Source organism: Dendrobium catenatum, unplaced genomic scaffold (genome assembly GCF_001605985.2).
Source record: "Dendrobium catenatum unplaced genomic scaffold, ASM160598v2 fragScaff_scaffold_133, whole genome shotgun sequence".
Taxonomy (NCBI): domain Eukaryota; kingdom Viridiplantae; phylum Streptophyta; class Magnoliopsida; order Asparagales; family Orchidaceae; genus Dendrobium; species Dendrobium catenatum.
In genome coordinates, this window is record NW_021318595.1 from 4,932,119 (window position 1) to 4,959,444 (window position 27,326).

Here is a 27,326-nt window from a genome sequence, read left to right on the forward strand (position 1 = left end):
ATTTATTTATTTATGATGTGATTGGATAGTCTGAATATCCATTAAAATTTTGATGTTTACAAGTGAATTACATGTGGAATGCTTTGAAATCTAAAATGAAAAATAATATATATTTTTTAAATTTATCATTTTATTAAATGTAAATTTAGATGTTAAAGTTTCTTTCAAACTCTTTTGGATTTTTGAATTTATCTCAAAAATTATATTATCATTTTTTACATTTAACTAAGTTAAATTATTATCCTTTAAGTATATAATTTATTTATAAGTAATCAAATGAGCTATGATAAGATAAGATGGCAATGCATGCAGCCCACTTTGATCTGTTTGTTGAGAGCTTATTATATGTGGTACATTCTGGTTGCTGTTTTGTCTCAAGGTACGTGCGGACTCCATATGTAGCTGGCACATGAATTCCAATGAGATTACACCACATGACTTGTACATATAGTGCGTACAATTTGTACATTTTTTACAAGTTGTATAAACTAATGTGTATATGTGATATGACGTAATCTAATTGGAGTTTGGATGCATTCGGATTTTGCACGTAATAGTTTCTTCTCAAGACCTCTTCTTTTGTTCAATTTTTTATTCATTGAAATTACAAAAATGAATTTGTTTTTTATATTTCTTTAGTTCATCCCTAAGAGATATTATATGAAATAAAATAAAAACATTGTCTTATATATATATATATATATATATATGATCAAGATTTTTAGAAATTTATAACTTTTTGTCAATCAAGTTTTTGAAATTTATAAAATTCTGAAGCATGAGATCCTTTTGCATAATCAATGAATGTTCAAAACTTTTAGAGTAATTTCTGTCATGATTTTATATAAATATCTTGTAGAAGAAAGAATTCATTTGTTCAGAAAAAAGAATCAATCTCTATAAAAGTATAGAATTTCTATATATATTTTTAGAACGGGTATCTTTTGGCTATCATCTTTTTAGGAGGCGTTTGGTGACGTAATTAATTTCTTTGCAAGCCTACCAGCTACCCGTCTCACAGATGCAGGACCCACAGTTATTTTCTCCCAACTTAAGGGATCGTGCCACATGAAAGGGGATTCAGACATGATTTGGAAGTTCTCAATTATGCTCGCCCACCAACCTAACAAATCCGGTGGGATAAATTTATAGATTTTGTCTCCTAAAGATTTGAAGATAAATTAAAAAATATTTATATTTGAAGAAATGTGGCATGTGATATTTGATTATTTTCCAGCCAACATTAGCGAAAACATGTGGCAGCTTCCTCGACGCTTCTATTTTTAAAAGTTTTTTTTTTTTTTTTTGTGTGTGGCCGGGTATCCAGGTCACATTCAATGGCTCATGGAAATCCCACATCCGCACCTATCTCCGCACACCCGCCAAAACCATCTCCTCCGTTCACATCGCCCTCGATTTCATCCGTCCCGTTACGCTGTGCGCAGGACAGTCCCAGACCCGGAAGCAAAGCAGCAGGCGGCGGCGCTACGCGGAGAATTTCACCGGCGAAGGTGAAACCCTAGTTTATTCTTTTTTCTAGTTCTGGTAGCATTTAGATAAACTGAAATAGGATTATTGTTCTTGCGTTTTGCTTCGTAAGCTCGATTTGGCAATGGGATTCATAGAAGTAGCATGCTTGGTGGAGAGAGCAAGGAATTGGAGCAAGTTGATGGGATTTGTATATGTTTGATTCATGTTATCATTGTCTTTGTCTTTGTCAAAGTATGCTTTTTTGGTCGTTTTTTATACAAAATTAGGATTTTTGTTGTTGTGATGGATGTTGGAAATCAGGTCAAAGCACCATTATGGAATTCACTATCATCCGTAAACAACAAAAACACCAATTATTTGTTCACATTGATTATAATACAACTATATCAAAACGCATGGCAATGAGCATAGGGCTCTCAAATGATCTTAAACTGACACTGATGTTTCTAACTGACATCTCAGTAACCCAAATGATTTTCAAACTTCTTTAGACTTGCGTTTAAAATCATAATGTCAACCCTAATAAGGAAAATAGGCCAAGTACCTAAGTTTAGTCTTATCGATACTCTGTTGATCTCAAGTTTTATCGACTCATTTCAATACTTGTTAAAAGGTGTGTGATATATCAAATAAAAATAAAACAAACTTAGTTAATGGTCCGCCTTGCCTTAAGGATGAGTAGTTGTTAAGTCCCACATACGAGCATGTGTCTAATAGTAGTAGCATCCACTTGTAAATGTTTGCCAAATATAAAACCTAGAGAATATAAGGTTGATTGGTAAATGAAGGACTCAAAGATAAGGAAAAGCTATCCAAATCAGAGTTTTTGGAGGTTTCTCTGATAGAGCTATAGGATTTATCTGTGAGTCAACTGAGGTGATTTTGGTTCTATTTGGACGTTCATTCTTATTTGTTTTCATGTGCATGTATATCCAGCTAAGTATTCTATGTGATTATGAATCCTTCTGACTCATATAAGACTGACGGGCAAAGTACTAGTCCGACAGCACCTGTACATAATATTGCTCTTACAATCAATTATGATACTATTTCACAGTTTGCTAGTATGGTAGCCCAACTAATGGCTGAGGCCTAGAGCAAAGTTTTTATTATTTGATATGATGATGTAGACCATCATTTATAGATATTTCAGAGGTTGAAGCCTCCAAGGTTTGAGGGTGATGTTGAGCTCAGACCAACAAAGGGCTGATTGAGGAGATTAAAGAAAATATTTGATAGTATTAATTGTCCTCTTGAGAGGAAGGTTCCTTTAGTGTTTTTTCTGGTAGATGTATAGGCAAAGCGCTGGTGGATGGACCAGCAGAAGGAGAAATTTCAAGGGTGATTGAATTTATTTATTAGCTGCGAGGAATTTTTTGAGTAGGATCATTATGCAGTACAAGACAAAGTATAATGCTTTAGCTAGGCATGCTTCATAGCTGGCTAGCACTTATGAGGAGAATTGTTACAGGTTTTTTGAGAGAATTGCGAGACAGTCTGAGGAAGCCATTAGTTCTATTTCATATTTTTAACTCTTTTAAGCTTGTGGAGACAGTCAGACTGATTGAGATTGATCTAATAGCTACTCAGCAGTGAATCAAATTATTTCTGGGTAGTGGGAGCGATTTATTTTAGGGAGTTATGGGAGTTATTCCTTACTTTATTTCTACTATGCAAGTAGATAAATCGTGGTTGAAATGATGTATAACATTTCTTGCATTGGTCAAAGACAACAGTGTAGGTTCCGGATCTCATCCTAATTTCTCAAGGGTATGAGAGTTTTTGGATGTCTTTCTTGAGGAGTTAGCAAGTCTGCCTTTGGATAGTGTATAGAGTTTTATTTTGATGTATTTTCGAGTACATGTTCAATATCTAAGGCTTTGTATAAAATGGTACCTAAGGAGCTTTAAAAGTTGAAAGTACAGTTTCAAGAGTTAGTGGACAAGAGATTTGTACATCCTAGTGCCTCTTCGTGAGAAGCCTAATGAGAAACCACCAGGAATTGTAAGAAAATTATAAAATTATTGTAAAGCTTGCTTCTTTAAGATTAATAAACCACAAGAAATAATTTAAGAATTATTCATTAAGGTTTTGCTATGGCATGCGGTTACAGTTTTAGGAGAATAGATCAATTTAAAACAATATCAGAAAATACAATAAAAATAGATGTACTTGTAATAATAATCCAAAGGTTAATATCAAGAGCTTTCACCTAGAGTTTCCTTCCTCACTCACTCTCTATGAGTGCTTTAGCAGAGGAAGATCTTTAGCAAGCCAAACGATGCCACGAAGAAAGTTAAGACGCCGACAGTCTTGATCCACGTGAGAGTAGCCGGAAAAGGAGGCGCAGGTGAACGTCCGACAAGTTGCCACTGTCTGGATGGTCGTTGTTCGTTGATCGTCTCGACGAGATGAAAGAGTAGCGATCTACATAGGTTTCAATGGAATCTTCGAATTCTCAGTTAGGACCAAAGAAGGGCGATTGAAGGATGTCGATTTGTCCTTGAGAGTTGTATGCAAATCCGTGATCGACTTCTGGATCGGCCATCCATGAACATGGGAGTCGTCTTTGTTATGAGCCTTGGAGGAGCTGGTAGAAGTAAAGAGTGAAGGGAGGGGAGGAGCCGGTGGTGGGGTTTCTCGGGTAAAGGGGAAAAGGGAAGGGGCGACTAGGGTTTAAGGCTAAGGAGGTGGAGAAGAGGTTTTAGAAAATCTGAAATTTATTTCAGAATTTTTCTAAGAGAGGAAAGGGGTGATTTAATCTCCCAAACTATTTCCAAAATAGCTCAAGGGGGGCTGACGGTTTAGGAGAGTTTATGGAGTATTTAATTTGAATTAAGCAGTAGACTAGGGAGGGAAAAAGGAAGGCAGGGGGCCAGCCATATGGATAGGAAAATATATGTCTAGGTTCAATGCATGTGGGCCCCAAAGGAATTAATTATGGATTGGAATCAAATCTGAATTTTAATTTCAAAATTGATTTAATTAGGGAAGCTTCTTAATTGGGTTTTAATAATAGGAAAGTATTTAAAATTCAATTATTTAATTGAATTCAAATAAGGATACTTTCCTAAATGCTAATGGGTTATTTTAGGAAGGTAATTTAAATAGTTTAAATTTTGAAATTCAAACGTTGGGGCAAGGTAGGCCGGCGGCTAAGGGAGAACTAGGGAGGGAAATCGACGGTTGGAGGGTGGAGGCCAGCGGCTGGATTGATGGGGTGGGATGATCGACAGCTTGGGTGGGGGAGGGGGGTTGGTCAGTTTAAGGGAAGAATGGAGGGGGGCCGGTGGGAGAGCAGGTCAGCGGTGGGGAAGGGACTAGCCGGCGGCTTGGCACCTTGGGGAGGGGATGGCTGTCAGTTTGAAGTGAGGGAAAGTCGGACCATGAGTTCGGAGCACCTCCGCGACTGGTGGGTATTGCTTTGCCCACTCCTTAGGACTTCACCACTCAAGAATTCACAAGCTCGAGAGAAGAAAATCAAAAATTTTATCAAGCAATCATTAAAACCAATACAAAGACTAGGGCTGCTATATATAGGCCTCAACAACGAAGAAAAATCAAAGACATATGCCCTCTGAGCTACAACTCACTAAACTCTCTCATAGGGGTATAAAGGTCAAATAAAATAAATAATGAAAATAACACTAATACATTAATATATAATAACTCATAAATAGATGCTCCTGATCGTGGTCGTCGATCTGCGATATCTCCTGTGATAGACGTGCTGGAATCTTCTACTGATGCCCTCATCAGAGCCTTTGTTATATTTGTAAAAAGGATGATATGATGCATGTGTATTGATTGCATGAAACTGAGCAAAGCCATTATCAAGAACAAGTATCATTGGCTAAGGATTGATGATTCATTTGATCAATTCGCTAGATTATTTTTGTTTTTCCTAAGTCGATTTATGATATGGCTATTATCAAGTAAATGTGAGAGAAGCATGTATGATGAAGATTACTTTCAGCTCTTGGTACGGACACTATGAGTTCTTAGTCATGCCTTTTGGGGTGACTAATGCGCCAACAATTTTCATAGTTCTGATGAACAGGGTATTCAGAGAGTATTTGGATCAATTTGTGATTATATTTATATATAATATTTTTAGTTTATTTTTCTTTTGAGTAAGATCATGTTTTACATTTGAGGGTTGTATTGTAAACTTTGATGCAGCATCAACTATCTGTTAAATTTTTCAAATGTGAGTTCTGCCAGAAGAACACTTCTTTTCTGGGACATATGGTGAGTATTGCAAGTGCTTTTGTGGATCCCTAAAAGATTCAGGCTGTTATTGGTTTGTCGAGGCCTACTACTGTATCTGAAACATAGTTTTTTAGGCATATTTGATTGTTATAGGAAGATTGAGATATGATTCTTTTAAATTTCTACACATCTGATAAGTCTAACTTAGAAGTCAGTAGTTTTTATATGGACATCTGAATGTGAGGCTAACTTTTAGAGACTGAAGAACTATTTGAGTTATGCTCCGATTCTGACACTTTCATTTCGTACAGAAGGATTTCAAGTATTCGGTGATGCTTCGCTAAAAGGACTGAGATGCATCTTAATGCAGCATGAGAAAGTTTTAGCTTATGCTTCAAGCAGTTGAAGCAATATGAAAGGAACTATCTGACATATGATTTAGAACTTGCTGCTATTGTCTTTGCTTTGAAGATCTTGAGACACTATCCATACTGTATCAAGTTTGAGATCTTTACTGATCATCAGAGTTTAAAGTATATATTTACTCAAAAAGATTGAAATATGAGGCAAAGGAGATGACTATAATTTATTAAAGATTACAATGTAACTTTTCAATATCGGTTTAGTAAGGCTAGCATGGTAACAGATGCTCTGAGTATGAAATCTTCTGGATTATCATATATTTTGTTTACTTCTGATGAATCTCTAATATGGGATATGAAGAAGCTTCATTTGGAGGTGATTGCTTATGTTGATCACGATTATGGTATTCTGGCTGAGATGGTTATTTAGCCGTCTTTATAAGAAATGATTCAGAAAGCCTAGAAGTTAGATAAAGAATATTTAAAGTTTTTTGATAAAATCAAATATGGTAAGAAATTTAAATTGCGAGTATCTGATTTTGGTGTTATCTTTTGTAAAAATAGATCATGGGTTTTGAATTCTGGAGATTTAAGATTAGTTATTCTACACAAGGCTAATTATTCAGGTTACAATATTCACCTAAGAAGCAACAAAATGTATAATGATATGAAATGTATATTTTGATGACCCGGATTAAAAAATGATGTACCAGCCTTTGTTTTTAAATGTGAAGTCTCTCAATTAATGAAATTAGAAATTAATGACGAGAGAATTTTTGCAGACGTTATCTATTCTAGAGTAGAAGTGAGAAGAGGTAATGATGGATTTTGCTATGAGTTTTTACAAGTCGAGACAAAGACATAATGCCATTGAGGTTGTAGTGGATCGTATGACGAAGTCTGCTCATTTTATTCTGATCCGATAGTCTGATTTTATGGGCCGATTGTCACATATATAAGTACGTGAGATATTCCGATTGTATGGGATATTAAAGGTGATTGTTTTTGACCGGGATGACATGTTTATTTCCCAATTATAGAAGGGTATTCAGCAAGGTCTAGGCACGAAATTACATTTTAGTATGACTTTTCATCTGTGGATTGACGGGCAATCTAAGAGTTATTTAGGTACTAGAAGATTTTTTAAGATTGTGTGTTCTGGATTTTGGTGGCAGTTAGAGAGACCACATTCCTCTATCGAATTTCCTACATTAATGACTTTTAGTTAAGCATAGCTATGGCCCCTTAAGAAGCTATTTATGGTAGGAGACTTTCAGTTAAGCAAAGCTATGTCCTGGGCAGAGGTGGGTGAAATGAATTTTATTGGGTAAGCTTTGGTTGATAACACTATTGAAAAGATTATTTTAATCAGGGACATATTAGAAGCTGTATAGGACAAGCATAAACAGTATTTTGATGCAAAGCATCGAGCTATAAAATTCTAGGTAGGAGACTTTGTATATATGAAAATTAGGCGATGAAAGGCTTCAACAGATTTGATAAAAAAGAAAAGTTGAGTCCAAGTTATATTGGACCTTATGAAGTTATTGAAAGAATTGAAAAGTCTGCCTATAAGTTATAGTTGCCAGTTTTTATGTCTGAGATTCATAACATATTTCATGTGTCCCTTCTGATAAAATGAGTATCTAATTCTAGGAATTGTGTATCTGCTAATGAAATTGAGGTACATCCAAATTTGAGCTACACAAAATAACTAGAAAAGATTATGTCTTATGATGTAAGGAGATTAATAAACAAACAGATTCCAATAGTTAAAGTTCAGTGGAGATACAAAACTAAAAACGAAGCTATATAGGGGAAGGAATTTAAAATGAAGAAGTTGTATCATGATATATTATGATGCGAGTCTTGAAATTTCATGGATGATATTTTTATGAGGGGAGAGTTGTAACACCTAGAAAATTAGAGTGCAGTTCAACTTGTTAGTCGATGCTAGAGCGGAATGGGAGGTGGACGACAAACCAACGAAAATATATGTTCTAGCTTGATGGGTGTTGTTAGCATAGAAGAACATCATGCAAGGAATTACTCCATAGTTAATGTGGTGTATGATTATTTGTTGTAGCATAGATCAATGTATTCATTTATCTATTATAAATATAGATGGGTACTACAGTGAATAAGAAAGAAGAAAGTCCTTTCTAATTTATACGACAAATCTACTAAAAATCAACACAGTTAATAATTTTGATGTCAAAGCAAGTAACTTATGTTTCTTTCAGCCTTTATAAACTTGGAGCTTAACATTTCCTCGGTATAACAAATAAACTAAAATATTTTAGAATTGAGATAATAAAAAAGGGTGTTTACTTGGTGGATGAAGTTTCCACTGTGATGGGATTGAGGAAGGGTTAATGTGTGCTACTTTATATCTGTTTCCCAGAAAGGATATTTCCATGATTTGGACTAATGATCCACACATCATAATGGTAGAACCTAACCATTGCTTTGATTTGATCCGTTTATATTGAGCTAATCCATGATTTATTTGGTCAGAATAATTAGCTTATAGGTCCGATTAAGTTATTTGGCAAACTAAAGACAAAACCATATCAAGCTCTCCGAGCTATTTGTTGAAAAATTAGTTTTCTTTGTTTTTAAAAACAAGGACATTACCGTTGATTTTTTTTTTTAAACGTCTACTTCACAAAAGGTATTCAGGATTGTTAAATTAGCTACGCGATGAACATAAATGTATGCTAATTGTGCTCAAAATTTGTTCATAGGATGTACTGGTTTGCTTATGCATCTATCTGTTACACAAACTGTACTTGTTTTGTCCAACTTTGTAACTCGTTTTAATTTTCATCAAAACTATTTGTACAAGGATACTTGCTGGTGCTATTCATGTTAGTGTTGGTTTGCTTACTATCCTTTTTAACCCTTAGACTTTGATAGGAAGTACTTGAGGTCACAAGTAATCCTATCGGATTTACTTGAGTTCGCAAGTAACCCTAATGCGAAATTGGTAAAACAGCGAGAATACCCAAGATCGGAGATGAAACAACCAATAAAACAATAGAACTTTATTAAATACTCAAAGCAAAATAAGCTAGAAGAAAAGATACAATTGATCCTCTATTCGATAGGAGGATCGTCTCTCCCAAATCTCTAGACAAGAGCTAGAGCCCAAGACGTCAAAGAGACTACAAGAGGACAATAATCAAAGCATGACCTAACCCTTCCCCCTCATACCTATTTATAACCTTCATCCCTAGCCATAACCGCCCCTCCCTTTTCAAAAAATAATATTTTTAATTAAATTATATAGGCATGGGCCCCTTTCCTAAAACAATATTTTTAATTAAATCAAATAGGTGTGTGCCCCTAGGCTAGGCGGCAAACCAAGGGAGGCGGTTTGAACCGCCTCTTGTAGACTATTTCGGCCCAGGTGGGGCCGGCTGGGACCGCTGGGTCGGTTCTGGATGAACCGACCTATCGGACTTCTCTACTCTTAATTGAATATATTGTATTAAATTATTTTTCATTAATCAATCTTGGCATTGACTTTCATACTTGGGCAATCTGACAGTAATTTGTGAATCTGTTTTTCCTGCACTACAGGATCCAAGAAAGAACCAATATAGTTTTGCAATATCTGGAAATGGGAACTAATGGACTTCTTCACAGTCAGCAACAAGATTTAGTTCTTTCCTCTGCATATGAAGCAGCTATGGAAGCCCTTTCCTCTCTAATCACTCAACGTAAACGTGGAAATGGATCAAAGAGGACTGAAAAATTTGATCAGATGTTTAGGTATCTTCAGGTAATTTTGATTTCATATAAATGGAGGCATGTTATGTTTAGTTTTCATGCCGTCACCCTATAAGTAAGCAAGGATAATTTATTTGATAAGTAATGTAATTATATAATTTAATATAATTATGTATGTGAATATATTTATGTATGTATGTATGTATTTATATATCAAAATGATCATTTTGAAGTGTAGTATTTTATAAAAATAACTTTGATCAGTTTCAAGATTTGCGGGGGTATAATTTTTAAGAAAATTTCAACATTGCATTTTAACATATTTAGGCATTGCATGTACAACGAATAATAGATTTAACACATAAGTAATAATTAACACAAATCAAATAAGTAGGAAGACATGCCAAATCAAGTGAAGAAAAAAAAAAAAAAGATTATTGAAAATTAATTTTGGATTATCAATAAAATATAATTCATTTTAATTTGTATTCAGCATCATTGAGTTTTTCTGAGTAAATCATGCACTTAATCAAACATAGAAACACGAAAACACATAGATTAAGCTATTATTGTAGAAATATTCATTTATATAATTAAAGCATCTTGATTCTCCATTTTGAGCTCATCTTCAAACTACAATGACTCTGAACAACTTTTGCGAGTAGACTATAGAGTCATCATGACCATGGTTTATCTAGCATCTCAATAACCAATAGAGCACTTAACAAATCATTAGATGCAAAAATGAGGTTTATTATTATCAAATCACTAGTAAACCAATCATAACACATGATATATAATAAGGCTCATGTGGTCAACATGTTATTCAATCGTGGTATTGATTTTTCTTTTCCAGCTCTTCATGTAACCACAATAATATGGGCTTGTGGCTGGGTGTGTGGGTTTTTTGAGGGTGTTGGGGAGTGGGGGTTAGATTGTGAGCAATATTTTGAGGGTGCTAGTATGAAAGTTCATATTTTTAATATGATAACTGAGAAAAGAACATTGACTTTTAATAAACTAGGGTCTCATATTGAAAATCAGTCAATATTTTACTACACTAGTGGTTGCTTTGACCACATTAGAACTGTAATATTTTTGGCTTTTTTATGAAATCTTTTTTTACCCCACGTAGTGGGGCAAAGACTTGATGTTGTTGTTGTATTATCGTAGTATTAATGCATAAGTGAAGTAACCTGCTTTGTTTTTACAGGCTTTAGGTTTGGAGCAACGTTTGGCTGGTCTTAAGATTATCCACATTGCTGGAACAAAGGGAAAGGTAGATATTTCTTGCCGCAAATACTGAGAACAACGCAGATGTTTTCTTTCTTTTATTTATTTATTTATTTATTTTTTTAAAGCAATTTTTTGTGCATGCATTTCTGATTGGTACCAACAATTATCTTAAACTACGAATTTAATTGTTGAATGCTAGGGTTTTTTCTTGGCTTCCTTAAGATGTGGCCTTCTCAGGTTTAGCATTATATTTTATATTAAGAATGTATCTTATTCCAACTAGTGTTTCCTGTTAATTTGCTGGTCCTTTTAGACATTGCATTCTTTCTCTTATTATAAATATGAAATACTCCTATGGATAAAGGCACATAAATATATTTTCTATCAACATGGTATACGAGCCAAAAAACCCTGGTCGCCTTCCCAAGCTTCTTTTTTCTTTGGCTTTATCTTATATGATACCATCAGTACATTTATAAAGTTTAATGGTGCCTATTATTTCTTGTGGTCAAGGGCCTTTTGTTTTGCTTTTGGTTCTCACAACAAATTCTTTACTTTGGTGCATCTTCTTTTGAATGGCAAACATTTGAACATTCTCATTTGGATGTTCAATAATCTCGAATGTTTTGTTGTCTCCTCAGTCATATTTGTGTTTGCAAAGGCTTTGAAACAACAGAAGGAGAATTTTTTGGCTGCTAAATTTTTCTTTGGCCTTTATCCATCTCTTCAACACGTGTGGTCTCAACTAATGGTGGATTCTACAATTCCCAATCTGAAATTGATTGCAGCAAAAGGCAAATCTTGAACACTACAGATCACAGAGGGCTGGTGGTGTTTAATGTCACGACCCGGCCCGGTTAGCTCGCAAGTGCGAGGCGGGAACAAAGATCGGACATAAAGAAGATAAAAGAAAACATTACAAGACAATTAATATAACTTCGAAATGAAAGAATGATATAAAGAAAGAGTTTCGGGTTTTACATTTAATGTGGGTAGCAGCTGACAGGCGGCATGAGAATGTAATGGAAATAGCAATTGTAGGAAGAAGAACAAGAAGTGGTGGGCTGGTGAGAAGAATTGATGTCCGCTGAAGCTGAAGAATGTGGAAGAGGTTGCTGGGCATGAGGACAAAACCGTGGCCTAGAGAAGAAATGTGGCTGAGGAATGAATTTAGAACAACGAGAGCACCATTTGTTAAATTTTGTGATCTTCCAAAAAGCAAAAGCACCTTTAGAGTAGGTGTAGACTCCAATGTGTAGAAGAGAGGAGAGAAATCAAAATTGTATTCATTCCATAACTTTTTCTTATAATAGGAGGGGTATTTATAATGCATGAGTAGACCAAGTTTATAATATAGAACTGGCTACCTAATACAAATTTAAAATATAATAAAAGAAATTAGTTAGTGCTTATTACATATGAATAGACTATTTAGTTTATACTTTATTTGGCCAAAGATATATTGCTATCCTTTGCTTATTGTAGTGTCAATGTGAAATATTTTGTTTTAATTCATCTTCTTATTTGGTAGACTTTTATGTTTGTAGGTTGGTCTACCATGTTTGTAGCTCATGCTTCACAATTTGATTGTACAATTTTAAGATCCAATAATATTTTTTAATGTATAATAGTGTAACAAGTAGTAGTTAATTGACATATATGTTCCAACTTGATGGGGGCATCAACATTATTTTTGTACATTAAGAAATGTGCCTTGTTATGTCAAGCGCTCTTTTGTTAATATTGCGGTCTTCGAAGACTTTGTATTTTTTTCTCTATTTTGGAATAAGAAATTCTCTTAAGAAAAAAGACAAAAAAAATTTCCTTCCTCTCAGCATGTGGATATGCAGGTAATCCGTTTAATTACTATGATGTTAATTAATAAAAAATTTATGTGTCTATACAAGAATTAGCATTTGATAGGCATGCTGAAGCAATGTAAATTTCTAATTCAATCTGCTAACGTGTTAAGATCAATACAATGGAGCACTTCTTCTGTCTATGTTGAGTTTGGATGGACTGCTTTTCATTTTGCTTTGTACCTTTATGGAAGAGAAAATATCGAGCTATATCATTTTTTTAGTGCTTACATACCATGTAATAGGTGTTATGAGAGTGAAATACGGGGATCCCGAGATGACCCCAATGCATTAGTAGATTGACATACTTCAATCCAAAAGCTCAAGTTAATTGATAAGGTGTAGTGTTTTTCTCTTTTAGTGCAATGTAGAATATATATATAGCTTGGGAAAAAGAAGTACAATCCATAGAAAATACAGAATATATTTACCAGATAAAGATAAGAGTACAGTGAGGGAAATTATAAGAAATTGTCAGAGAAAAATAAGTACAACATCACCAAAAAAGATTCAAAGTATTCATTTAGAATGTCTGGCTTGAAGTCAAGTGAATTAAGGTGTGTATGGATAGATTTTCTTCTAACTCTTGTTCCTTATGGTATAAAACATATGAAATCTCTTATCCACATGAGAGTTGACACTATGAATGCTCCAATAATCATAATCAGAAATCTGTTGAGATAAGTTGTCGTTCTGATCTCAAGTAAGATAAAGTTGAGTTGTTTCAAGAACTCGAGGAATACTCTTGTGATAATATCAGCAGATGATGTCGTCAACATCACAGGGCTTGTAAGAGCAGGAACATCATCCACTCTCTTTAGAAATGAATTGATATCTGGCTCCAAGATTTGGGATTAGATCTATGCTGAAGAGGCAAGAACTTCTACTAAATAGTTATGAGAATCATTATGAGCATTATGTGGAAGGTCATGCCCCTAAAAATTAGTATTTCTCAGTTCATAATAAGCCAAAGTATCGAGGGGAGACCATTTTAGCATATATATCGAGGGGAAAAGAGATTTAAACAAAGTAGTGGAAAAGAGATTTAAACAAAGGTGATAGAAGCTTTCATAGAGCAATAAAAATGGGGAGACCATTTTAGCATATGTATCGAGGGGCCAATGATATAGTATGAATGTCGTAAGAAGAGTCTAATGTAACTTTCTGTAAAGAATCTCTTATGATGATGTGTCAATATTCGATGAGCTCAACAAAGTAATCACTCTTCAGTTGTAAATAGGAAGAACTTATGAATTAAATCCATGTTTGGATGTCTCATATAGAATTCACCAATAAGTGAGAGCACAAATGGTCTAACAAGCTTTGGTATCTCCTCATCAAAAAAGAAAAGAGCAGGCTGGTATTGAAAAGAAAAAGGTTGTTTTGAAAGTTGTAAATTTGTTTAAAGAAAAAAATGAGGGTTGTTAGGTGGGGTGGGTTGATCACCCGCAACATTCGTACCATGAATAATTCGCTAAGGAGCGCAATGATTATAGGTGTGGGCAGGGCAGTGGGGGAGGCACAACTACATGAAATTACACAAGAGGAGAAGCCTTTGAGAGTCATGGTCCGCTTGGGAAGGACGTGGCATCTAACACTAGTGGAGGAGGAGGGATTGGTGGAGGTGAGACATGGATTACATAAGAACCTCTATCAGTAACCAAAAAAATAGAAAGAGCATGATGACGAACATGGGAGAGCAAAAGTCTCATCGGCAAAAAATAAAAGACGACATTATGAGGGCCATCCTAAGGTTCGAGCGAATTGAGAGCAGACGAGATGTGAATGCCATGAGGAGTTGTCAACATAAAAAACTACCTATATATCCAGTAGAAAACTCTAGGGTGAGCATAAATGCTGCCAGAACGAAGCTGCACTTGTAATATGCGACAATGGGAGGTGGACGTGCAAACGAAGTGGATGGAGTTGAGATTTCACGGGATGACCATTTTGAGAGTCCTTCACATCAGTTATTAGCCTCCTAAAAAAAAAACTTCAAGCATCATGCTCCAAATGTACACTTAACTATGTGGAACTTGCATGATAGACTCATGTTCTTTAATTTTACTCAGCCATTTTGAATCCAGTGTGATTTATGGTAGCCACCAATCGCATGAACCACTTGATCCTAGCTAAATTCTTAGCTACAGTACTACTTGTTTGGAGGAGCTATTATTCTGTGTGGACACCAAACGGTTCTCCCATCCGGTTAAGCGCTTGGTACCGAGCGGTACCGAGTGGTACCGAGCGCAGTACATTTTGGGGTGACGTGGCACATTTTTATTGGTCTTCGGACGCCCTCCGGACTCCGCACAGAATAATAAATTTGTTTGGAGAGTGGAATACTTGGGGGCCGTGTTGAGCTAGATATAGTAGTAGGTTGATATCTATCAGCTATTAATTTTAAGCCAATGAATATGGGCCACTATACCATATTTGTAACTCAATTCATGCTTCACCTGCAAAATGGGACTATTTTTCATTTCACTCTCAGGTGGATCCTAGCAATGGAATGGTCCTGTATCCTAAAATCATTTCACCAAGTTGATAAAATTATTGAACATTAGGAGCACTACACACGTTTTGCATTAAAACCCCCTAGAAGGGGAACCAAATAGATACACACTTATATTCTTTTCATGTTGATAAAGTGGACTCTGTTTTTTACTTATAGCATGATAAATGAAATATATGTATTTGGGCCATTTTTTATATTTCAAATGACCGAGTAAGGCCTGTCTTCTTTGTTTTTAAACCGTACTGCACTAAGACTTCAGTCTGGAAACCATACTTATCGTTCTCCTTTTTTTAGGGGACTATTCCTGAGAAGCCTCTCTTTTACACTTCTTTGAAATTTGAATCATCTCTTAGGCTGACATGATAATCTTGTTAATTGGTGGAGCAATTTTAGCATAACAATAGAAGTTTTTATTTTAACCATTCTCATTTGCACCGTTTCTCACAGAAATAGTATTTCAGGGTTCAACGTGCACTTTTTCTGAGGCTATTTTACGGGAATGTGGTCTTCAGACTGGTCTTTTCACTTCTCCACACCTGATGGATGTAAGAGAAAGATACCGAATTAATGGGTTGGTACTCAAAATCTGTAAATTTATTGCTGCTATATCTTCAGCGGTGCATTATTTACTTGTCCAATCTTACCATTTAGCTTCAAACCACTCAAATTTTCCTATATCACCATTGGTTTAGCTTTTGCTTAATACTACCTTTAGAAAATGTGAGATAGAGCATAGTTATTAGAAATTATTCTTTTTCATCTGTATAACTTGTGTTATATGAAGTGAGATTCTTCTTGTTTCATAACTTAGTTGATATGCATGCAAGAGTTGGCTGTTGTTTTCCTTTAATTATGTGTACAGGAAATAAACTACTCCCGAGAAGGCGTTAAAATACTAAACTTGATGGATCATTCTTCTCGCAATCCTGAAGTCCCATAGATATAACTTCAAACCATCTTAACAGTGACCAACCTCCACTTTTATAGTTCAACAACTTGTAATGACACTGTTTTTTTTGTTTAGGTTAGATCTTTCACATGCTAGGGAAGCAGCACCAAGAATATGTTTGGAAAAATCCTTAAATTAGTTAATAAACAAATAAAAATAAATCTATGGCATATACAATAACAACAATAACATCAAGTCATTATCCCACTAGATGGGGTTGGCTACATGAATCCTTTTTTCTTCATTGTGTCATGTTTAGAGTTAATTTTTCTTTCAAATCTTATAAAAATATTATTTTTTATATTTTCTAATAAAGTCTTTTTAGGTCTACCTCTATCTTTTTTAACATAGGCCAAATCTAATACATCTACTCTCCTAACCGGTCATCGAAAGACTGACGTTTTATGTGACCAAACCATCTAAGGTTACTCTCTCTAATCTTATCTGCCACTAGAGCTACTCCAACCTTTTCACGGATATGCTCATTTTGCATCCTGAAGCACATTTATCATGGAGTTCGAGCAAGCATTTTTTTAATAACTGATCTATTTAGAAGAGAATCTTCAAATTAAAGTTGAGTCCTAAGTGGTTTGATTTCTTTCCTCCAATCTCTTGGAGCTTCTTTAGTTTGCATTGCTAATACTTGTTGAATTTGAGAAGATTTGGAAAACCTCTTTGGAAATCAGACATAGTGAGTGCGGGTCTACTTCACGTGGACATCTTTTGGCCTTTTGATGAGGAGACTAGTAGCTCTGAAAGTTCGACTACCATTATCCACTTGGCCCTATGCCAGTAAACTGATCCTTCTTTCACTTTTAAAACTTGACTTGCGGAGGCTTTGTGAGCTTTAGAATTATTCTTATATGGTCTTTGAAACATTCTAGGAGGATGAACCTAAAGAGCTTTGTGTTTTTAGCATTTGAGACTAATGCAAATGTTAATCCTGTTGGATTCTTCTTCTAATAACTTAGGTCATTATATGGGAGTTGGGAGTCTTCAACTTGATTTCTAAGGGGAAGCTACAATGATTCTGTTAACTCTTTCAATTATGATATGTAATAATTGCGCCCGTCATAGGGATCAAAAGGCTTACAAACTTTTCTTAACTTGTTGATGCGGATTAGTGGCCTTGTATTGAACTATAGAATACATGTATGCAGATCACCAATATAGTTAGGATCAGGTTGTTAACTACGTCGTATTTTCAGAAAATAGCATCTTTTTCACATTTCATTTTATTTAACTAATGAAGATAAATGCTTTTTGAATAATAAATCTTTTGTCATACCATTTGGCTGCAAATCGTCTTGATATTAGAATCTATTATTAAATCATAGAACCTTGTTATGGAATTCTTTGTTAGAGAAAGTGTTGATGGTGACGTGCCATGCATAATAGCTTTTATTGTTCAATATCTATCAGGCTGAAATATGTGCTCTGCCTGATAAAATTTTACCCTTTTTTAATGTGATTACTCTTGTAACTATCAGGTCTGATATATCAAGAGAAAAATTTCTACTGCATTTCTGGGAATGCTGGCACCAATTAAAGGTGACTGTTGAGATTCTCATTTTAGCTGCTGATTTATTTGTTGTTCAATCCAACTTGTTCTGATATATGATTGATAGTCTAATCTTTTATCTTTACTATATTTCACTAAAATGTGCTTCGTACTGGACAGCATTACAAACAGTATAATAATCGTTAGACAAAATTGTTGTGCGCTTTGCATGACTTATCTACTTGAAAATAGTTTTTGACTTACCAAATGTTTAAGGTAGTTGCTTTCCCATACTCATTCCACGCCATAACTAGTCTCAGTTCTTATAGTTTATTAATTTGTTATGCAAAGTGTTAAACGTTTCCTCATCTTTCTTTTGGAATTGTATTCCTTAGCATTCTTTCATCATAATATCAGAATTACTTTATTTACTTCACTTTGAGTCTGCTCTTTAGGGGTTTCTCTTGTAATATTAAAGTGGAAACCATGCTTGGCATTTTTTTTTTCTCATCCAAATGTGGCACCAATTAGAGAAACGTTCTACCTCCATTTGTTTGTTTATGTGAACAATTTATGTGCTCCCGTTCTTTTCCTACTCTAATTCTTTTGAAACTTACGCTGATGATACATTACAAATGTCAAAGCACTATTTTTATTTTCATTATTACAGTGTTTCATTTATACTCTTCTAAGGATCTGTCAGCATTTATCAAGCTGATCTAGGCTCACTGTTTTCAGTCATGTAGTATTGTAAAAAGTCTTCTTACTTCCCTTTTAAGCATTGTACTCATATACAAGTGTTCTCAAACTTTCAGGACCTTTAAGAATTTCTGAATAGTAGATTCTGGAACTCAAACCAATATCTTTCAAATTCTATTTTTCTTCCTGCAGGCAAAATGTGTAAAGGATCTACCAATGCCTACACTGTTTCAGTTCCTTACTCTCCTGGCATTTAAGATATTCTTATCTGAAAAGGTGGTATATCTAAGCCTTTCTATATTAATGTTCCTAAATTATATGGAGTTAATTTTTGTAGTTTTCTTGTATCTGTTGCTCCTTTGAACCTTAGATCAGTATCTTATCCATTTTCTGTCAATTACCCTAGCTCTTAATATTTTCCTGTCCAACTCCCAGATAGAATTAGCTTGATGCATTACTATACCATATGAAGTACTGTTTATTTCTGCCAAATTTTTATTGTAAGTTTTTGCTTTGTACTGGAAACTACTCTCAATAAAGCAAATGAAGCTTTTTTAACTTCGAATTTGGTACTAATTACTTTGTCATTATGGGCAGTTAACCTATAAAGAACTGGTTCATTACAGGTTGATGTTGCTATTCTTGAAGTTGGGCTAGGTGGGAGGTTTGACTCGACTAATGTGGTAATTGTTAGGACGTGAATTTCTTGGGTTTAAATTGCGTTTCTCTATTATATTAATTTTGGAATTCTTTACTTTTTTTTATAACTTCTGAATGAAGCTGCAAAGGCCTGTGGTAAATGAGAATGGTTCAAATTGGCTCAAATCGTTCAATGAAATCAAGCAATATAAGAGCGAACTGTAGCCAAGTGTGCTCAGCTTTAGATGCCTTTTGTATACTAGATTCTTGAGAGCAGATCTTACCAGACAATGATTTAATATTTTTTAGCGAATTAAAACCTGATTTTTTGGAGAAATTATTACGTGCAGAGTCCGGACATAGAGTTACGCCCGGACTCCAATAAAAACGTGACATGTGTCCTTGTACACAATGTGTACAAATTTGTACACACTGTGTACAATTGTGTACATAATGTGTATATTATGTATAAAAATTTGTATATATTATGTACATAATTTTGTAATTTGTGCATAATGTGTACAATTGTGCACTATGTAAAAGGACACCTGTCGCATTTTTTTATTGGAGTCCGGACGTATCCGGAGTCCGCACGTAATAATTTCTCGATTTTTTGGCTCTATGCAGCTATAGCTTATTTAAATTTCTTTAGCACATTTGTTAGCCTGGACTTTTCTGCAAATTTTCAGTATTCATTAGTGCAAATCCAATTTGTTGATCAATATTTTCACATTTACAAGTAAGTTTTTTAAAAAAAAATCCAGCTCATTAATACCTTCTTCAAATTATGTTGCAAATGGATGATTGAAAAAAAAACCAAAAAAACAGGTTAAAGAGCCTGTTGTTACTGGCATCACCTCACTGGGGATGGATCATATGGAGATCTTAGGTAATCCATCCATGCAAAGTTTATCGAGTATTTATGAACAATTTTCTTTATTTGGGATTTTTAATCTTTGCATTTTTCCATGTTTGAAGATGTTGATCTCATTACATGATAAGTTCTTATTAATTTTTAGAAATGCCAGTTTTTTTTCCATTGATAATTTTGCAATTTTGTTATTTTCCTGTGGAGTTCATTTGTAAAAAGCTTTATTTTCTTTTGATGAAGAGGATGATGATTAATTTAGATTCAATGTTGAAAGCCTAATATTCTTTGAGGTTCTTTTAATTTGGATTCAATGGTTAGAGAGTAATGATCGTGGATGCCCATTTGGCCCTATCATTAGATTAAGCTAATATAGGCTAATCCAGTTAATGGGTTAAGCTAATTAAAGTTCCATGGACACCTATGATGCACAAATACATACACGTTAACACAAATACGACACGGACTCGGACACGAGACATGCCAATTATTAAAAATATAGTACACAGACACGGGTTGGGCATGGTATATAATTTTTATATTTTAAAATAGTGTATAGAAATTGAATAAGTATAATATTAAAAATAATTTGAAAATAATAAGTCATTTAACTAGAATTTTTGTTTAAAATGATTAATGTTAGGATGTCGAGGGTCGGGCGTTGATGTTGTATATCAGATATCGAGAGAGGAGATGAAAATGCTGTCAAAAGTCAAGCATCGATGTTATGGAAAAGTATTTTGCATTCTTGCATCAATATTGAGAGGGCGTCTGTCATTGATGTTGAGCGGGCATTGTTCATTGGTATTAAGACGACATCAAATAAGGATGAGCTATCAAGTTATGGGTTTATAAATTGCTAACGCTAAGCATCAATGTCAAGATAGTGTTAGACTTTGATGTTGAGATGGTTTTGAAATGTCTATGTTTTAACGACATCAAACGTCGATGTTTAGATGACGTTGTGCATTGTGTGAAACCAAAGTCGTGAGCTATCGAGGAGAAATGAAATGAAAATATTCGATGAATGGGGAATTGAGTACGAGTGATTGATTTGGTGTTATGAGGAAGAAATAAGAAATTTAATTTTTATAATTTAAATAAATAAAAATTTAAATACAAGATTATATTTAAAAAATTTTAAATACAAGATTATTTTAAAAAAATCATAAAATATTTAAGACATGCGTGTCCAATTTGTATTTAATATTTTTTTAATCATACATGTTTTCGGCTTGTTCGACACGTGTCGGAGGCTTGTCGGACGCATGTCATGTCGGATACATGATAGATACTTTACGTTTCTTTTAGTAAAAGTGTCGGTGCATCATAGATGAACACACATGGAATTGTACTCAATCTTGTATGGAGAAGATCCAAAAAGTAAGCCTCATGCAGGCTACAAGAGTTATAATTAGTAAAGATGCTACATCATCAAGGAAGACGTGTCATCAAACCAACTCATTCAATCTAAGAAAGAGGAGGACAATCACCATGGCCTCTCTTCTCCTTATTCCCTTGTTTGTTAAGGTTAGTCAATTTGATTAGTCATCCATAACCTAACTACTTTTAGTTTGAACAATCAAATTACTTGTTTATAAGCCTCATCTCCTACTTATATAAAGATGCGCTTTGTGAAAGCAAAAAATGGATAAAATATCAGTCGCTACTTGTGCGACATATTAGATTGCATTGTTTTTCCAAGTTTTCGATCTTCTTTTCCCCTTTTATTTCCCTACTTTTGTTCTAAGGAAAATTTGAGGTGTAAATAAATGCAACCATGGGGGAATCCAATCTAAGGGTTCCCTTATTCCTCATCTAGGGAAGGGTTCTGCAATCTACACATGGATTCAAATTTCATCTTCTTACACCTCATTTGGCCATGAACAGTAAACTCAACTATAGGGAGATCAGCACATTCTCCCTTCCCTTTGAAGCTTATGTGAGTAGGCATATCTTCTCCTAAATTTTGATATCCTACCTTGGATAAAGCATATGCCTATTAATAAAGGGTTGTTGGTTAGGTATAAAATACAAATAAATAAGAATTAAAGTTTTTTTTTTAATTTTTTATTATATTTTAGTTTGATAAAATTACATTTTAGAACACTTTATTTACAAAATTGTTGCAAGTTAAGTGCAACCATTTTGATCATAATTATTGTGCAAGGGTATTTTCATTTGACTTTGTTGTTCAATTTGGATTTTAGGATATATTTTTAGCTTTCGCTATGCCTAACAAAGCCTCTCCTTCGTACTCCATAGCGACCCCACACATGCAATTTGCCAAGGATTATTGGTGGATGGTGAATCCATCGAACGTATAGAAAGCCTGATGTAGAACGGTGGTGGGGGTTGGTTAATTAATTTTCCTAAGTGAATGTCCAATTGGGGAATTAATTAATTTAGGAGGGAGAGAAAGAGATGGGAGCCGGCCAAAGGAGGGGAGAGAAGTGTCTAGGTTCGATGAATATAGGAAGAGGTGTCTAGGTTCGATGAATGTAGGAAGAGATGTCTAGGTTCGATGAATGTAGGAAGAGGTGTCTAGGTTCGATGAATATAGGAAGAGGTGTCTAGGTTCGATGAATGCAGGAATTTTGAATTGACTCCCAATCAATTTCAGATTTAATCATTTCTTGATTGAGAGAAGACTTTCCAAAATTAAACTAAATAATTTAGGAAAGAATTTGAAATTTCAAATTCGTTTAAATTTGAGTTCAAAAACTTACCAAAATTAAAACGACTTAATTTAGGAAATAATAAATTTAGGAGGGAAAAGGGCGGGGCTAAAGCCAGCGGCTAGGAGGAGTGGGTAGGGAAATTCAATTTCAGAATTTTAAATTTGAAATAGGAGGGAATCAAATTCAAAATGCTGAAATTAATTTAGCCATAGAGATGAGAGTAATTGGTGGGATTGGAGGCTTAATTAGGAGAGCATTAATGGGCCTCTTAATTAGGTGATTTAATGCCTGCCAAGTGGAGAATCTTAATTTAGGAAAGGATTCCAAATTTCCTAGCGATTGGAATACTTTCTTAAAATAAGATAACTAATTTAGGAAAAGATTCCAAATTTAAATTCATATGAATTTAAATTAGGTTTGATTGTAATACTTTCCTTATCCTTCAAACTCTTATCTACAATTACACATACACCATTTCTAGTATGACTGCTACTAGAATACCATTGTTTTAATCATAAACTATCAATCTCCTTTGCATTCTTTCCAACCCATTTAGTTTCCTGAATGCATAGAATATTTATCTTTCAATGAATCATGATATTTATTTCAATAATTTTCTTGTAAATGAACCTATATTCCAAGTTCCTGTTCTAATTTTAGTTTCATGGACAGCTTTTTAGCCCACATTTGTCCATGATGTGGGAATCCTTGCCTATTTAACACTGTACCTGAATGTCGATGCAGTTGCCCTTATACATTTGTCGTTGTATTCAGGTCATACAGCACATTGCTTTCAAGGAATGCCCTAGCATTAACACAATATATTAAATAATTCATATTATGATTATTCGACAAGTTTTACACTGATTGTCGACTACCTAACGCAACCCTCTACTTTTCTCAACCCGTGTTTATATCTTAAATTTTCAATAATTGATGTGTCCTATGTTTGTTTCTTGTATAAAAAGTGAATAAATATAATATTAAAATAATTTAGAAATAATAAGCCATTTTACTATAATTTGTGCTTAAAATAATTAACATTTGGATGTTAAGCGTTGATACCATGTATTAGGCATCGAGAGGGGAGATGACAATCCTGTCAAGAGTCGAGCATCGATTTTATGCAATATCAGGCGTTAGTCGTCGATGTTGAGAGGGCGCTGGTCGTCGATGTTAAGAAAATGTCGGACAAAGATGAGCTGTCAAGTTGTGGGTGTAGAAATTGTTAGTTTCGACTATTAATGTCAAGATAATGTCAGACTTTGATGTTGAGATGGTTTTGAAATATCGATGTTGTAACGATGTCATACGTCGATGTTGAGATGATATGGGACATTGTTGTAAAACTAAAGTTGTGGCCCGTCAAAGAGAAATGAAAATGAGAATATTTGATGAATGGGGTACTAAGTGCGGTTGATTGATTTGGTGTAAGAAATTTAATTTTTTATTTTATATAAATAAAAAATTTAGATACAAGAAATTATAATTAAAAAAATCATAAACTATTTAAGACATGAGTATCGAACATGCATATCCGATTTGTTTTTAATATTTTTTTAATCGGGCACGTTTTTGACGTGTCCGACATGTATCAGAGGTGTGTCGGACGCGTATCGTGTCGGATATTGCACGCCTCTTTGAGGAGAAGTGTCGGTGTATCATAGCCCATCAATTTGATGTGCTATTTGTAAGGTTTTGTGTATTATAAGGCAAAGTAAATTTGTTATGTTGCTACTGCTAGATACCTTCCTTTGTGATATAATATCCCATTGTCTTCTAATATAGTTGTGTATCATTTTGATCATTCATATAAAGAATAAAGGGATCATTTTGATCCTCTTCTTATTTAAATCTAAAATCTAATCTGTAAGAGATTTTTATTTTCCCTGTAGTTTAATTCCATACTCTAGATAGCTTCTGTGGTATATCCTTTTCTCTTTTGAAGTAGTATCATCTCCTTCGGGAGACAGACCTGATAGAAGCATTTCTTTGACGTATGCTTTTTTGTTCATACAGGAGATACTATTGAAAAAATTGCTTTCGAAAAGGCTGGGATTTTTAAGGTATGACATAAACATTGTGCATGCTTCGAAAAATAATATTTATCATTGAGTTATTTTACTTTTCCATGTGCTTTTTAAAAAATATTCTTAAATGGAGTCCCGTATTTGGTGTATGTTGAAGCCCCACGTTCCTGCATTCACAGTGCCCCAAAAATCCGAGGCAATGTCAGTTCTTCATGACAGAGCCTCCAAATTAATGGTAACTTCGTCTATCTCTACTGTTGTTTTTTTCTTTATTGGTTTGTTATTTAATTTTGTAATATGAGATTCTGAAATATCAAAATTGTTTTATGAATTAACGACTTTAAACTCAGTTCCAGTGATGCATTGATTATAAGCGTTTTTTTAAAGTTAAATCCACCAAAGTTTTTATTTCTCTTGTCCATAATAAACAAGAATGTTATCTAAACTTAAATTTCCATAGGTTTCTTATAATCTCCAAAGCTATGTTTGGATGCTAGAAATTTGAGTAAAATCAAATGAAAAAAGAAAATGGTTAAAATTTTTAAATCAATGGTTATAATTCAGTCATAGTCTCATAGATTATTTGTAGCTAATTTTATTTCCTTCACTTCCCTTCAATTGAAAGAAATCATAAAATTTATCCGTTCCATCACTAATACTTGTTATCAACTGCAGATTCCATTAGACGTGGCACCACCTCTAAGCTCAAAAACATTAAATGGACTACATCTTGGATTGGCTGGAGATCACCAGTTCACCAATGCTGGTCTTGCAGTTGCTCTTTGTAGGTGTTGGTTAAAAAGAACAGGGCATCTTAGTTCCTTTCTAAATGTCAGTACACCTTAAAGCCCTGCTTCATGCTTTCTAAATATATTATTGACTTTATTTAAGAAGGGAGTTCATTTAAGACCTCTTATCCGTCCAACTGGTGATTTTATGGTTGCATAATAAAGTTAAACTTGAAAATTACATTTTTAAAGTTTAGGGATAGGTTTTTCATGTTTAGCTTGCTATTTTGTTGGTGAAATTTGTTTATGGTGGTAAAATGTCCAGAAAATGTGCATGCTCAGAAAACTGACTCAGGAAATGTGCTACAGAAGGCTCAAGATGCACCAATAAATACAGTAGATAGGATTAATTTGGATGAATTAGGAAGAAAAATTAATAGATGAAAGGTAATATTGTATATTGAATTATTAAATCATTGATTACTACTGTGTCTCACTAACATCCTCTTAGTAAGGACTTGCAACTTTCGGAACGGATCTTGCTTGGAAATGCTCTTTCATATTATATTCTAAAAAATAAAGCGTTGGTGCTCTACTATAGGGCTACTTGCATACAGGCATAGCCTTTAGCTCTCAAGTCAGCACTTATATAAATAAATCTGTTCTTACAATCTCCCCTTCTTATAAAAATTTCGTCATCAAAATTTACGTATAACTTCTAGTTACATAAGCAAATAACATTTTCATCTAGTTGCACAAGCAAATAACATCTTCAATTTTATTCAACTTAAACTTCAACATGGGATACATAATTGAATAAAACTAAACATTTGATATAACATAAAAATATAGCCCGATAAACTCCAAAATATCTGATATAACATAACAAGTTATTATATTAAAGACTTGACTTTTCATTCATCTTTATTAACATTTAAAGATTCATTAGGCTCTTGTTGAGTCAAAGCATAAACTCGGGGTTGAACATTCTGCCTTGATTGATTTTGTGCAGAAGCTGAAACTGACGGTTCTATCATTATTTGTTTGCCAAAGCTTCCTTTGGAAGGTGCTTCACTTGATCTCATTTCTCCTGAAGTTCTCTGAACCAATGTAGGGCAATATTTTTCTATGTGTCCAGGATGACAATACCAATAGCAAGTGTTGGAATCCATCAGACATTCACCCTTATGTAATCTGCCACACTTAGCACAAGCTTTCATGACTTTACTAACAACAACACTATTAACTCCACTAGGACTAAGCATTGGCTTCTTCCCATTTGATCCTTCAATCTTATTTTTTTAGATATCTTCTTCAACACTCTTCTTTTTATGCTGGTCCTTCTCTTCTGAATGATTTAGAAGTCAATCTCCATTAACATTGAATAATCATCGATTGCTAAAGGTACTAAAGATTGCCAGATTGTATCTTTTAGACCATATAGGAATTTATAAATTCAATTGATCATGTTGAATAGGGAAGACTTAAATTCTATATTATAGTGATGCCATATATACTATATCATGATGTTATTATATAATTCAATATGAAATGATATGGAGAAGCTAAATGAAATGATTTATGTAGTATGCTTGCATGTGTATGTTGACTGATGGAGCACACCCCCTTATGGTACTGGCTGGGGATGCAATATACCTGTGCATGTAAATGAAAAAGATTATGGAAAAGAAAAAAATAGAAAAGAAGTACCTTGATTGGTACTAAATTTAAATGATGATTCCTGTAACGGTTGTATTATTTATGAGAAATGAGATATATTTAATCATATCATTTCATCAAGACTTTCAATGTTATGCA

At 34.1% G+C, this 27,326-nt stretch overlaps 1 protein-coding gene and 1 long non-coding RNA gene across 3 annotated transcripts in view; one reads left to right on the forward strand and one right to left on the reverse strand.

Moving 5' to 3' along the window:
• The first annotated feature begins 1,302 nt into the window (after positions 1–1,302).
• The window catches only part of LOC110105744 (folylpolyglutamate synthase), a 35,097-nt gene continuing 9,073 nt past the window's right edge, over positions 1,303–27,326 (forward strand). Inside the window, exons 1-11 of one of the 2 annotated variants that reach the window (XM_020835355.2) lie at positions 1,303–1,511; positions 9,651–9,852; positions 11,014–11,079; positions 15,875–15,984; positions 17,853–17,913; positions 18,755–18,838; positions 19,189–19,245; positions 20,030–20,090; positions 24,770–24,816; positions 24,938–25,015; positions 25,456–25,611. In XM_020835355.2, coding sequence (XP_020691014.1) covers positions 1,345–1,511; positions 9,651–9,852; positions 11,014–11,079; positions 15,875–15,984; positions 17,853–17,913; positions 18,755–18,838; positions 19,189–19,245; positions 20,030–20,090; positions 24,770–24,816; positions 24,938–25,015; positions 25,456–25,611 — 1,089 coding nt within the window. In that variant the 5' untranslated portion in view covers positions 1,303–1,344. The remainder of the gene's footprint in view (positions 1,512–9,650; positions 9,853–11,013; positions 11,080–15,874; positions 15,985–17,852; positions 17,914–18,754; positions 18,839–19,188; positions 19,246–20,029; positions 20,091–24,769; positions 24,817–24,937; positions 25,016–25,455; positions 25,612–27,326) is intronic. The other variant, XM_020835352.2, reaches the window with a different exon arrangement.
• LOC114580838 lies at positions 19,189–20,046 on the reverse strand. The gene is made up of 2 exons (XR_003702432.1): positions 19,796–20,046; positions 19,189–19,521 (listed from the first exon to the last, which is right to left on the reverse strand). It is a non-coding gene; the product is annotated as an uncharacterized LOC114580838 (long non-coding RNA).